At 39.0% G+C, this 14,743-nt stretch overlaps 1 protein-coding gene across 14 annotated transcripts in view; it reads left to right on the forward strand.

The window, feature by feature from the left end:
* Positions 1 to 14,629, forward strand: part of fmnl2a (formin-like 2a) — a 49,513-nt gene extending 34,884 nt beyond the window's left edge. For 2 of the 14 annotated variants that reach the window (XM_077579458.1, XM_077579462.1), the window contains 17 exons: positions 424 to 534; positions 696 to 845; positions 1,072 to 1,173; positions 1,871 to 2,180; positions 2,339 to 2,533; positions 3,648 to 3,772; positions 3,858 to 4,057; positions 4,663 to 4,897; positions 4,974 to 5,042; positions 5,531 to 5,611; positions 5,695 to 5,824; positions 5,911 to 6,074; positions 6,514 to 6,615; positions 6,795 to 6,890; positions 6,979 to 7,102; positions 9,431 to 9,554; positions 12,528 to 12,757. In XM_077579458.1, the coding sequence (XP_077435584.1) occupies positions 424 to 534; positions 696 to 845; positions 1,072 to 1,173; positions 1,871 to 2,180; positions 2,339 to 2,533; positions 3,648 to 3,772; positions 3,858 to 4,057; positions 4,663 to 4,897; positions 4,974 to 5,042; positions 5,531 to 5,611; positions 5,695 to 5,824; positions 5,911 to 6,074; positions 6,514 to 6,615; positions 6,795 to 6,890; positions 6,979 to 7,102; positions 9,431 to 9,522 (2,286 nt within the window). In that variant the 3' untranslated portion in view covers positions 9,523 to 9,554; positions 12,528 to 12,757. Of the gene's footprint in view, positions 1 to 423; positions 535 to 695; positions 846 to 1,071; positions 1,174 to 1,870; positions 2,181 to 2,338; positions 2,534 to 2,885; positions 2,907 to 3,647; positions 3,773 to 3,857; positions 4,058 to 4,662; positions 4,898 to 4,973; positions 5,043 to 5,530; positions 5,612 to 5,694; positions 5,825 to 5,910; positions 6,075 to 6,513; positions 6,616 to 6,727; positions 6,891 to 6,978; positions 7,103 to 9,430; positions 9,555 to 11,332; positions 11,433 to 12,527 lie in introns of those variants that run through there. The other 12 variants (XM_077579457.1, XM_077579461.1, XM_077579453.1 and 9 more) reach the window with 9 other exon arrangements.
* Positions 14,630 to 14,743: the final 114 nt, after the last annotated feature.

The following is a 14,743-nucleotide window of genomic DNA, read 5'->3' on the forward strand; positions in this document are numbered from 1 at the left end:
CCTACTAGTGTTCAAATATTGGCATAGAGTAGTGGATAACAAATGCTGAAACAGCTTTCCATAGGCCTCAGGCCGTAATATTTCAGACAAGAAATTGCGCTTCATAAATTCCGCCTAGCAACAAGTGATGCATGACATGACGAGGAAAAAAGAATCTCAGCATTTATTTACGATTTGTTTTTAGTCAGTTGCAGCTTGAGAGACTATTTAAAAAATATATATATTATAATAATATATAAAATATTTTTTGCAATATAACTTACTTATTTACTAATTTTTATTTATGTATTTTTTTTTTGTTTTTAATAAAAGCACTTTAACAGATATGTTAGTCATTTTGTTTTTGTTTTCACTGGCTCAATGTATACTGGTTCTTTATCCAGATTTGCTGACTTTTTTTTTTTTTTTTTTTGTGCTCCTTAGGTGGCCTGCATGCAGTTCATCAACATCGTGGTGCACTCGGTGGAGGACATGAACTTCCGGGTTCATCTGCAGTACGACTTCACCAAGCTGTCTTTGGATGAATTCTTAGATGTGAGTTGAAACACAAATGTGACCGCGGAAAAATGGGGACCAAGACTCCAAACCCTCTTCAGCTCACCGTTGCCATGGCTGCACCTTGGAGACGGTTACTGCGTGAACTCTGCTAATGACATCTTCTCTGGCAAACATGTATTTATGTGTCCATCTTGTAGAAAGTCAAGCACACAGAGAGCGATAAGCTACAAGTTCAGATCCAGGCCTACTTGGACAACGTGTTTGACGTCGGCGCCCTGCTGGAGGATGCCGAGACCAAAAACGCTGCCCTGGAGCGCGTGGAGGAGCTGGAAGAGAACATGTCACATGTGAGAGACCGCGCGTGCTGATGATTTGAGTTTTGCCCATGTCCGAAATGTCACAATGTTGATGCTTGGGGCGCAGCAGCACTCAATATGAACTGACAGACGTCAGGACGTCATCTTAGCAGCACCTCAGCTCGGGCATGTTTTTAATTGACTGTCAGTCGATAGATGGACGTCTGACGTCTTGGTGCCAATATCAACGGATTCCATTTTCTTTTTGTCCCTCCAGTTGACAGAGAAGCTACTGGATGCAGAGAATGAAGCTATGGCCAAGATAGTGGAACTGGAGAAGCAGCTAATGCAGACAAACAAGGATCTTGAAGGCATGAAGGTCTGATTGTCATCCTCTGGACTTTAAGATTTGTTTTTGAAGGAGTGGCTGGCGAAAATTCACTTTTCCTGAAAGTGGTCATTTTGTCTCATAGAATACATTTATAGCCTGTGAAGTAAAAACAAAAATGCTCTAGCAGAAGGCATCATTTAGTGTTTGACGGGGAATGATGTAGTAGATGATCTATAATTGTTCTACAAATGTTTTTTCAAGATTATTGAGTACTTTTTTAGATCAGTTTTTCTCCCCTTGTGGATACAAAATCACAATCAGTTGTAGGGATGTAACAATATCGTCAATATCGTGATATCGCGACATTAAAACTGCCACAATGTCGTCATCGTCATGTCACAATATTATCTCATTCACTGCCATTGACGGCTATTGACGTCAAAAATTCACTTAAACTATTTCTATTAGTTTAATTTTTTTTCCACTTTTGTTAACAAGAGTATGAAAACCTTTGGTTGGTTTAATGTATGGGAAATGCATGTACTCCTGTATTAGACCTGATCAGTAGAATCTCAGTAGATTTAGCAGGTGTATTATGATAAAGTGTTTTTATTCCCCAAAATTTTTTCAGTAAATGAATAAAAAAAATTATTTCCAACTCATGATTCATAAAAATATGATTTCATGTCAAATTTCACAAAGGTAAAAAAAAAAAAAACTCACAACCTTTCCTGCATTCAATCAGGAAGCCTACAAAGACACGAGTGGGAAGGTCCACTCACTACGGCAGATCTTGAAGGAGAAAGACGAGGCCATCCAGCGGCAAAGTCACTTGGAGAAGAAGATCCACGAGCTGGAGAAGCAGGGCACAATCAGAATCCACAAAAAGGGAAACGGCGACATCTGCATCCTTCCGCCGTCAACGCCCGGCGCCGTGGAAGGGTTCCCGGGCACGGCCGTGGCCGGAAACGGCGTCCACAGTCCGGCCCATGTGGGGAGTGCGGCGGCCGCACCGCCGGCTCCACCGCCGCCACCGCTGCCGGAGAACGGCTCATGTAGGTGTTGTGGCATTTGTACGCTCTCAAACTTGTGCCTGATATTGTCTCAAGTTTGGTAAATAAACAAAATACCAAAAAAAAATACAGTATTTGAATGACATGGCTTTAATATAAACGATTTTTGCATATTTCTCTTATTGTCATTCCTCTCCCAGTGCCAAATGGACCTACGTCGCCGACTCCTGCGCCAGCTCCTCCTCCGCCTCCTCCACCGCCACCTCCGCCTCCTCCCCCACTTCCACATTCTGCCTCAGCAACAGGCATCCCACCTCCCCCACCTCCTCCTCCTGCTGCTCCTCCACTACCCGGCTGCGGGACCCCCACTGTTATCATGAACTCGGGTTTAGCCGGTAAGCTTCCTTAAGTGGAAACGCGCAAAATGTCTCGGACAAATAGACAGGCGTTAAATCGTCGGGCTGGATTTGTAGGACTTCGTTTATCGTATGTCACTGGCAATTAGTTGAAGGCAAAATCTTATACTTTCCTTGTCAATAAAATTAAGCAATTTAGTATGTAAGTATGAATGACTACTTGTGCATTTTGAAATGCACTTTTTATACCTTTATAAGTATTTCTGATATGCTGCCTACAGCTTAGCTTAGACTTGTGTATGTTTTAAATATGCGTGTTCATTGTTCAAAATACTTCTTCCTGATTTCCTCTCAACGTCTTCTCTCTGAATTTTCTTTTTCTGCCAACCAGAGGGACCCATCAAACTTTTCTGTAGGTTCTACCTGTTCCTTTCACTGGTTATTTTTTTGAACCTCTTGTTTGTCCTTCTCTCCTGTAAATGATTTGAAATTGGTATTTTAAGTATGTTGAGCAAATCTATGAGCAATTTCAACAAGATTTTGTCAAAACTAAGAAAATACCAAGTTTCAATTCAAATGATGTGCATGGTTTCACCGTCCCATGTTGGTAGAGTACAATATTGTGATTGTGTGTGTGTGTGTGTGTGTGTTTTATTTGAAATGTTTGGTCACATCTCAGTGTTGGTCGCATGCTCAGACACAATCACCTGATGTGAAAAGCAGATGATAAGAAGCGTTCTCCTTTTGTATCTGCTCACTGGCTCCACTCAAATTAAAGGTCAGCATTGACAGAGAGTCAATAAAACAGACATAATCTCTCCAATTAACCAAAGCCCTAAAAACGCATGATGTATGGCGTGAATAAACATTATCGAAGAGTTTTAATTAAAAACATTGACTGAATTAGTTTCCTTGGTAATAATTCTGACCTAGGATGGGTGGATAGTTAAAGGAAACCCCTTCACAGAGTTTAGTAGAAAATAATTTAGTGTAATTCCACTGAGCATGTTCACTCAGAGGACACGTGCAACTATGAAAAGTTTTGTCATCACTCATCGACCCCATTCCCCGATTGTCCTACACGTGTGTGTGTGTGTGTGTCAGTGTGCGCACACTCAAACGTGATTCTCAATTGACTCTTTGTCCTGTCTAGCTGTCAAGATCAAGAAACCCATCAAAACCAAGTTCCGCATGCCAGTCTTCAACTGGGTGGCCCTGAAACCCAACCAGATCAACGGGACCGTCTTCAACGAGATCGACGACGAGAGGATACTCGAGGTGAGCGTCTTCAGGACACATCCGCGGCTTGCCGGCCTTTTCTCCTGTTCTAACACAAGCCAAAATGTAATGTTTGGAATCCCAGGATCTGAACGTGGATGAGTTTGAAGAAATGTTTAAGACCAAAGCCCAGGGCCAGGCGTTGGAGCTGACCATGAGCAAACAGGTTATCCAGAAGGGACCCAACAAGGTGACGCTGTTGGACTCCAACAGAGCAAAGAACTTGGCCATTACGCTAAGGAAAGTGGGCAAGACGCCTGAGGAGATCTGCAAGGCCATTCAGCTGTAAGTAGAAAACTCCATTTCAACAGATCTATCCAAAATGTGAAACTCATACCTTACACGACTGAAAGATTACAGAGATTTTCCAAAAACTGAGTCCACATCTAGCGTCAACATTAGCAGCTTGCTTATGTCACTCACACAAGGCAACACAAAGTACAGGTTGTCACATACGGCAACACAAAGTGCAAGTTGTCACATATGGCAACAAAGTACAGGTTGTCATATATGGAAACACAAAGGGCAGTAAGTCACAATGGCAACACAAAGTGCAAGTTGTCACATATGGCAACACAAAGTGCAAGTTGTCACATATGGCAACACAAAGGGAAAGTTGTCACATATGGCAACACAAAGTGCAAGTTGTCATGTATGGCAACACAAAGTGAAAGTTGTCACATATAGCAACACAAAGTGCAAGTTGTCACATATGGCAACAGAAAGTGCAGTATGTCACATATGACAACACAAAGTGCAAGTTGTCAGATATGGCAACACAAAGTGCAAGTTGTCACATCTGGCAACACAAAGTCCAAGTTGTCACATATGGCAACACAAAGTGCAAGTTGTCACATATGAGCAGACTTCATTGTTGTCCCACCTCTCAGCTTTGACCTGCGCACTCTGCCGGTGGACTTCGTGGAGTGCCTGATGCGTTTCCAGCCGACGGAGAACGAGGTGAAGACCTTGCGCCAGTTCGAGAAGGAGCGCAAGCCAGTGGAGAGCCTGACGGACGAGGACCGCTTCATGATGCAGTTCAGCAAGATCGAGCGGCTCATGCAGAAGATGACCATCATGGCCTTCATCGGCAACTTCACCGAGAGCATACAGATGCTCACGCCGGTTCGAGCAGATTGATTTGCTGGGGTTTGATCAAATTGTTGATGTTCTGAATTGACTTTGTTGTGCTTCTTCACAGCAACTTCATGCGGTCATAGCAGCATCAGTTTCCATCAAGTCATCACAGAAGCTTAAGAAAATTCTTGAGGCACGTGAGCTCATTCAATTTTTCATTCGATTTTAGAGTGGGAGGTCTTAGTTTTCATTTATTTATTTTTGTTCCCCATAAATGCTTTGTTTTTGTCAGTTTTAGTATTCAGTATGTTTTTTTTTAATGTATATAGTCGTGTGCAAGATAAAAAAAGTAAAAAAAAAATCCACTTTTGTTAACAAGAGTATGAAAACCTAGAATTTTTTTCATTGTACATTTAGAACAGATATAAAATGTGTGATTAATCGTGAGTTAACTAGTGGAGTCATATGATTAATTACAATAAAAAAATGTATTGCCTGTCGCCCCTAATTTTTTTTATATATTTTTTTTTATGAATTTATGGCAGTGAATGAGTTAATGTTTTTTTACTATAGTTTCCCGTTTTTTTATTTTTATTTTTTGTATCCGTTTTTATTAACAGCAACAACTTAGCTTAGATGCATGTAACAATTTGTGCTTGTTCGTTTTTTTGTCCCCAACAGATTATTTTAGCACTGGGAAACTACATGAACAGCAGCAAAAGAGGAGCAGTTTACGGGTTCAAGCTGCAAAGTTTAGACCTGGTTAGTTGATAAGTCCGCCATCCCTCATTCGTTGTAAGGAAATCACCCACCATGTGGGACTTTTATTCCCTTTTGCTTTGCAGCTGCTCGACACCAAGTCGACGGACCGCAAGATCACGCTGCTGCACTACATCGCTAACGTGGTGAAGGAGAAATACACGCAGGTGTCCTTCTTCTACAACGAGCTGCACTACGTGGAGAAAGCAGCAGCGGGTGAGCCTTCGGCGCTTCATAATCCAAAATGGCGGCGGCGGCGGCGGCCCAGAACGCGCGCGGCTCATTATATTCCGGTGGTTCAGTGTCGCTGGACAACGTCCTGCTGGACGTGAAGGAGCTGCAGAGAGGCATGGAGCTAACCAGGAGGGAGTACAGCATGCACGGCCACAACACAATGCTCAAGGACTTCATCACGCACAACGAGGGCAAGCTGAAGAAGCTGCAGGACGACGCCAAGATCGCGCAGGTGGGACGATGGGAGGATGGGATTGGGAATTTTTATTTGACTTCGTTTTTACTTGGTTCTTGATTCTGTTTTTATTACCGGTAGTTTTAGGTATTTTAAAAAAAATGCTTAGTTTTAGTTTTATTTTTTATAACGGCATATTAGGGTCACGTATAAATATATACATTATTTTTTTAGAGAAGGGGGGTAATATTCCAAGAAAAAAACTTGCCACTTTCTAAAGTTGCAAATTGTGGCAAATTTGTGGGGGGAAAACTCGGAAATTTGCGACTTTATTTTTCTTTTACAGAAACGTGGTATTCGTGTTGTTTGCGGTTGTGGATAAAGAGACCACACTAATCCATTAGTTTTAATTCTTTAAAAAGCATTTTGGTTTTTATTTTATTTATTTTTTGTGAACTAATATAACCTTGTTGTGAACACGCTTGCATGTTTACAGGATGCCTTTGATGAAGCAGTGAAGTTCTACGGGGAGAGTTCCAAAACCACGCCGCCGTCCGTCTTCTTCCCCGTGTTTGTACGCTTTGTGAAGGCCTACAGGGTGCGCGTCTTAAACATTCACACTTAGTATAAAAAATAATAATAATTTGATGTAATTGTATGCATGTTTTTGCAATTGTTTTGACACATCAACATGCTTGTAATTCTTTTAGCGTTCAATACAAAAGCACCAAAACACACTGACTTCATTTTGTCAATGTTTGGCGTCGATCTCCTCAGCAAGCCGAAGAGGACAACGAGCACAGAAAGCGGCAGCAGCAGCTTCTGATGGAAAAACTTTTGGAACAAGAGGCCCTGAGACAGGAAGAGCAGAAGGTGAGCCGGACTGGACCGGACCGGACCTGATGTCATTAGTTGATCAGTGATCAGCCCTTACACTTCTTAAGCCCGTTCTCTTCTTCAGTCTCCATCACATAAGAACAAAAGGCAACAGCAGGAGCTGATCCAGGAACTGCGCAAGAAGCAAGTAAAAGACAGCCGCCATGTCTACGAGGGCAAAGATGGCGCCATCGAGGACATCATCACGGGTAATCTCACCTCAGTCATCGTGGTCACGCACACACAATACACGTGGGGCTCTCTGCATGAAGGGCCTCTTTGGCCAAAAGCTTCCAAATGTGATGTCTGCGAGGCCATCATGAACGGAGCGAAGCTAATCCAGTAACAGCCTCAAGTGTTGATGATGTCGCTTATCTGCTTTGCTGTCGCTCAGTAACACGTGGCCGACGCTGCGACTAACTCTGAGCTAATGAATCATTATCAAAGGGATCGAGAAAGTCGCGGGTCATGATAATGGGTACACCTGCACCAATACGTACATATAATTAGGAGACTTACACATTGTGTATTTGAAATAGATTTGCGTTAGCTTAATGCTTATAAGCTAATGAACAGCATGTTAGCATATATTTATATCTTCTGCAAAAAATAATAATATCACTGCAGATTACTGAGTCACTTACTGTATTTAAGTGAAATCTTATTTTTCTGCGTAGTCATGCAGAGCCGTATAGCAAGAGTTTCAAGCAGGGTAACAAAATGGCCTCCATTTGTCATGTGACCAACAGTTGACCAATCACATAGGGTTCTGGTCATACATGGATTTTTTTCACACACCATTAGACGCCACAATAGAAAAAAATGATTTATTTTTATTTTTTTTATACGGTGCAGTTTACAGGTCTGCGCACCTGTTTCCACCGTCATGTAAGATGCTGGATCACAAACGTGAACATGGCAGTATTTTTTACCTTAAATATTATCCAGCCGTATGAGATGCAATGCTGTTTTGCACAGCTGAACTGCAAAGACAATTTTTGATACTGCGCTTGTATTAGATCTCAACATCACTGAGTATTTAGATTTTGCAGGTGTACCTAATATTGTGGCCGGTGACGATACACTTATAAAGCGTTATTGTGTTTGTACAACTTGATGTGATGTGATGATGATGATGATGATGCAGTAGCAGCATTAACTGGCCGCCTAATGCAGACTGTTTACAGTTTGGGAATTATTTCATCCTCTACTGAAGTTTGGTGATGTACAAAGAAATTAAGTTTCTGTAATCTTTAGGGCTGATAGAATATTAGTCAAAATGTGGATTAAAAAAACACACACACACACATATATATATATATATATATATATATACTGTATATATATATATATATAAAAATTTGAACCATTTCTATTAGTTAAACATTTTTTTTCTACTTTTGTTAACAAGAGTATGAAAATCTAGATTTTTTTTATTTATTGTACATTTAGAACAGATATAAAATGTGTGAATAATTGTGAGTTAACTTGGGAAGTCATGCGATTAATTACGATAAAAAAATGTAATCGCCTGACGCCCCAAATCTTTTAAGTCGCGTCAGGCGATTAATTTTTTTATTTGTAATTAATCGCATGACTTCAATAGTTAACTCACGATTAATTCTACATTTTATATCTGTTCTAAACGTACAATAAAAAAAATAAATTCTAGGTTTTTATACTCTTGTTAACAAAAGTGGATTTTTTTAAAAAACTAATAGAAATAGTTAAAATGAATTTTTGACGTCTATAGCCGTCAACGGCAGTGAATGAGATAAAGTCCAACCCAAGACACGTTTAGGACCGCCCCCTCATTTGAATAACATTTCGTCTTGACAGTATGGACCAAAACTGCCAAAATTCTAAATAGACTAAATAAATAAATGACTAAATAAATGAAAACATAAAAACGGATATAAAAAAATATAATTTAAAAATTAAATACAACTGTATTTATCTATGCATATATATATATTTTGTTGTTGTTTTTATTTCCATTTATATTTATTTAATTTTTTAATTATATTTTTTATATCCGTTTTTTCCCCACTTTTAGTCATTTATTTATTTTGAATTTTGGCAGTTTTGGTCCTCCGTAGGCTTTCTTTGCTTTCTTTATGGGCGTTTCACATTGCTCGGCAGAGAGCCTCCCGCCATTCTACGTCACTACGCACTGAATGCGTTGCGACGTAAATAACAATGGCGGCATACGTCCAAATAACGTTTCTACAAACTGGAAATGAATTTTGAAAACTAAATCTCATAGTTATGTTAGTAACAATAACAACCAAATACAAAATATAGAGCAAACTTGCCATTACGTGATTATATTTAATCAATAGCAGCCCCTACAACTTGTAACTTGATCATTTGTACGTAAACAAACTCAGCAATGGATGAAATGCCGATTCCCGCCTTCCTGTGCAAATGCTTTGTGCTGCCAGCGGCGAACTGCTGCGGAAATCTTGCTTCTCTCATGTTGTGTGTGTCTTGTCCCGGCTGTCCTGTTTTTGTTGTTGTTGTTGTCGACGACGCAGTGCTGAAGACGGTGCCGTTCACCGCCCGCACCGCCAAACGTGGCTCTAGGTTCTTCTGCGAGCCCGCCCTCAATGAGGAGTACCATTACTAAGCTTGTAGAACGCTCTCGCACAAAACAACAAGGTTGCCGAACGTCCTCCTTTTTTCCTCCCTCCGCTACGTTGTCCTCAAACAACCTCGCACGCCTACTAACTTTCACATGGCCTTGCTGTAGTGACGCCAGCATGAGTGAGTGTGTGTGTGTGTGTGTGTGTGTTTATTGACGTTTCCTCCTGTTCACAAGGTGTTGGTGAAGCGCCACCTGCATGACGTCATGAATCATCATCCTCTAATATTCATGTTGATTTCAATCAGCATTTAACAGCAAGCGGGGATTTAATGGCTCCATGCTGCCATTTAGTGGCTGTGGATGGAAACGCATGACACCCGCTTGATGATCAATTCTCATTATGCCATATTTTTTTTCCAAGTGCCACCTTATAAAAAATAAAACATTTATTAGTGTAAACCACTGTTAACATAATGCAAGGTTTGAACATTAACACTTAAATGTTTACTTAAAAAAAATAATAATTTCAATGTATTGCACTTAAAAATTGTACCTAAATGTTTAGTTTTAATGTTAACAAACTGTTTAAAAAGGTTTAATGCAACTGTATTGTATTTTAAAAGTATGTAACAAATAGGCTATATGGATTACAAAAAAAAAAAATTAAGCAACTCTTAAGTAATAAAATGCTTTGCATATTATAAGTGATTCTGTTGCATACCACTAGAGGGAGCATTGCTATTGCTTCCCATGCCACATTTTGAGAGTTGAATTCTATACTCAAGATCATATTCAAGGAAAAATAAATTAGATATCTTTTTAGCTAGTTTTTTTAATAGTCATTGTGTTGTTTATTTATGTATTTATTTATTTATTCAAGATGTATAGTCTTGTATGTAGGTGAAAACCCCCAAAATATATTTTCAACATTTGAATCACATCAATAAAATGAATGACTGCAATGTACATACTGTAATATACATACATAGATTTTGCAAAAACAAAACAAAAAAATATTCTAATATGGGAATTTTTTATTTGTTTTTTATTGTTAATATTATGATATTGATTTATTCAAAGCATATAATGAAAAACTTCTGTAACCACATTAAACATTTTTACTACAGACTTAGTTTTTTAAGATTTCTAACTTAAAAAACAGTTAAGTAAAAAAAAAAATCTGAAAAATATTATTGGCTTTTTTTCTGTTTTAGTATTTTTTTTAGCATCATAAATATAAACTATTAATTAGTTTTATAGATATTTTTACACAATGCACTCACTACTGACGTTTAATTTTAATTTTCCAGCCCAGAGTGTTCCTCTTGCATGTGAAATATCGCCATCCTTTTAAAATAATTGCCTGTCATTTTTTTTTGTTGCAAAAAATATTTTTTGCCTAAATCATATCCTTATCTCATTCACTGCCAACCCAATTTTGGGACGTTTATAGCCGTCAATGGCACTGAATGAGTTATTCCTGAAAAATCTGGAAAAAATGACTTAGGCCATTATTTTAAGAAGGTGTCGATATGTTTTGTTTGTGATTTACTGACATGGAAAATGATGCATGCAAAAGAATGTTTTCCCACTGATGATTTATTTGCTTAACGCATGATTTGGTTGAATTTTGCAAATGTTTATATTTGTGTGTATTTTCGCGCTACTGGCAGCCTCTCTGCAAAGACGTTGGAGGGGAAAAAAATGCAGCAAAACAAAAGCCACCATCTTTAAGCATCCAGTTAGCATCCTCCTGCCATTTCTTATTTATTTTTTAAATTTTTTGTGCACGCTTTAGCCGCCATGCCGGGTGCACTTTGATAACCTCCTTTTTTGTCTTTTCTTTGTCCAGCCCTAAAGAGGAGTAACATTACTAAATTTCCCAATGTCTACTCGAGGCTCAGGAAGTCGTCGGGTAGCTCCCCGCTAGTGGTGGATGTGTCCCAAACCTGGCAAGCATCTCTTCATTTACCTCCAAGCTCTTAACGCACAGCGCTTGCTCGCCACCTTTGCACCTTTGACAGTAAACAACACCCTTCCAATAGGGGTCCTCAAGTAAAAGGATTTTCAGTTGAGGAAAATCTGACATCGAGATGTATATTTTTTTTTTTCAAACCCAGCCCTAATTTTTACTGGAATGGTATTGAATAGTTTGACAGATATTTAATGTATTGGATTTCTGAAAAGTAAGATTTTTTTCTATATTGTTACCCAAACAATGGAAAATTAGAACAAATTCAACAGACATCAAGAGTCTGCTTGTCTGGATTTAATAAAAAAAAATAACAAGAACATCTGGGTTACTGATTTTATGTCAACAGATAAATTAATTAATTAGATTAAAAATACATTAAAATGTAGGCAATTATGCTTTTAATTGTTATTAGTTTAAATTAAAGTAGAAATTAAGACAGAATTGCCTCCATACAGCAACAATACAACCCGTATTTGTTCACTTCACTGAACTATGCTAACACACCAGCCAAAGTTATTACAGTCAATATTTGTATGAAAAACACTTGCAGGCTATATCAGTCAAACAAATGAAAACAGTATCCGAGCATGCTGACGACATAATCTTACACTTCATCTAACATCGTATTGTTTTGTGATTTATAAACTGAGGACCCCCACTAGTTGCTGGTGAAGCTTTTAAAAAAATGGAGGATGCAACTAAAGTCTCTTGCTGCACAGAAAGACAGACAAATGGGGTATGTGCCACGGAGGAAGCGGAACTTCCGACTTCCTGGTTTTCACACATCAGCTTTGTTCCCATTTCCGGTTTGCGACGTGTGGGCCGTGTCCCACTAGTTGCGCTTCCGCCTTTGTGCCCCTCGGTTGCGCGTTCCCGTCGAACTCGGCGGTCAGTGGCCGGAAACGACGCTGATGTGTGAAACCCGGAAGTCCGTAGCATCTACCCCATAGCTGCGCAGACGGACAGACAGGCTGCCAGCGCTACCGTCTCGCTAACTCTCTGATCCCAAACGCTCCCCAGCTGTCTTGACTGACACGCGTCTCTCCGTGTTGTCCGTGACGTCTTCTCGCAGATCTTCGTAATCAGCCTTACAGGCGAGCGGACGCCGTGCGGCGGAGCGTCCGGAGACGCTTCGACGACCAGAACCTGCGACCGCTCAACAACGGCGAGGTGGTTGTGTGATAGACAGACAGACAGACAGACGGATGGAGTGGGAACCAGCACGTGTTCGAGAGGACGAGGGATGGACAGAGAAAAAGTCATTGGAGCGTTCGTCAGATGTGAAATAAATGCCCCAACGGATTTCTTGGAGCGTTTATTTGACTTGCCATTCGGTGCTAGTGACGGCTATAAGATTTAAGAGAACGAGTAGTGATGATGACGACCATCCAGCAGGGGGCAGCAGTGAGACAGACAAGAATGTTGCAAGCAGGTTTGATTGGGAGGAGAAGAAAAAGTCAACACATGAATTACACTATAGACTGTATATGTGTATATATACCTACGTTAGTATATATATATGCATATATGTATATTCATGATATATATGATGACCTATGAAGGACCTGGATTGACTGTTGATAGAAACAAAAAAAGAAACAAAAAAGTGCCTCAACTTTATTTAATGTGTGGTTATGGTTTGAAGCAAAAACAATTTGGCTTCCAACTGAAAGGCATGGACAGAAAGAAGAACGTGTCAACTGTTTTTTAGCGGCGAATTGGAATGAGCTAACTTCATTTTGTAAGTGCAGAAATGGGGGGGGGGGGGGTCAATCTTTTGAGGGTGATTGGATTTAGAATTTTAAAGTGCAGAAATGTTTTCGTCAAAATAGTCATAATAAAAGTAGGCTAACTCCATTTTCATCATTTTAAAAGTACAGAAACGGCCAAATTATTTTTGATTAGTAAAAGTATTCATGGTGAATACTTGAGCCACGGAGACTACACTAGACTTGGTCAATGTTTGACATTTTTAAGCTAATCAGATGTTTTTCCAATTAATATTGATTTAAATATAAATATTTCAGCAAAGTCGGGTCAACAATTTAAAGCAAAGCGAAGGTCATCCTTCAACTGAATAGAGCTAAATGAAAGTGTAGTTCCACTTTTGAAATACAGGGGGCAGGCTATTGTCAGTGTGGAGTGCTAGTACAGTATTTGTTGAATAACGTTACTTGCGGTCTTTCATGCAATAGTTGACTACATTTCATGGCTGGCTGTTGGGATTTTGACCACTATTGCACTAAACTTCTGAAAAAGGACAAAAATGGAGTTAGCTCACTGTATAGTTCTCAATGGCTCCATCTAAGACTGTTATTTTCCATTTGTACTTTTTTTTTTTTTAACGTAATCAAATTCTCAAATACTTGGAAAACATTGTGGCTAAATTCTTGTCTGTTATTTAGCAAAATGAGTCCAAACCATGATGTCAATATAGTAAGATTTTGTAGAAAAAAAGTGATGCACTATCAGCCCCCCCCCCCCCCTTAAAATTATAACTTGGGGAATTTATTTCCTGTAAATGTATGACCATGAATGACTTATTATAAAATTTTGATGTTAGTCAATTTCCTTGAATTCTTGTGACTATTTACTTATCCACTAAATTGTCTTGACGTTGTGCAGTCAAATCAAGACTCTGGAGCCTGATGATGTCATAACTGGATATGTTTTTCATTTTGTAAACACGTACACATCTATCAAATGTGTATTATTTAACCACTGAAGCTACATTCATGTTTTCATCTCGTGCTTAAAAAAGCAACAACAAAAATGTTTCCTAACTGTACAGTTGTTTTGCTACAAAAGGTTTGGTTTTGTACGGAAGTCTCATGACTAGATGATTATTAATATTGTACATAATGTTCAAAGCATTGCCTTGTGCTCTACAACTTGAATGTTATTTTATAACTTATAGTTTTGTGTGCGTGTATATTTAATGAAGCCAAAATGCAGCCAGGAGCAACGTTCTTCACACAAGTTGGGACTATTTTCACGCTGAGAAAAGGACAATTTCTTTCATCGAGCCAACTGGAATAAAACTGGCATGTTCAATGTTGGGTTACTTTGACCAGAAATGTATTTTAGATATTTTTTGCGCTCACTGCAATTTAACATTTTGTTTTTGAAAATTAGGGGATGTTACATTTCCAATAAATATGATTAAAAAAAGAATCGTAATAACGTGGATTTTTTTTTTTTTAAATAAATGGTATATTGGCAAGAAATTATACTTGAGAAATAAAATTGTAATTTCAGATTTGAATCCCAGTGCACCTATTGACATAA

The sequence above is a fragment of the Vanacampus margaritifer genome, chromosome 11, assembly GCF_051991255.1.
Source record: "Vanacampus margaritifer isolate UIUO_Vmar chromosome 11, RoL_Vmar_1.0, whole genome shotgun sequence".
Classification (NCBI taxonomy): Eukaryota; Metazoa; Chordata; class Actinopteri; order Syngnathiformes; family Syngnathidae; genus Vanacampus; species Vanacampus margaritifer.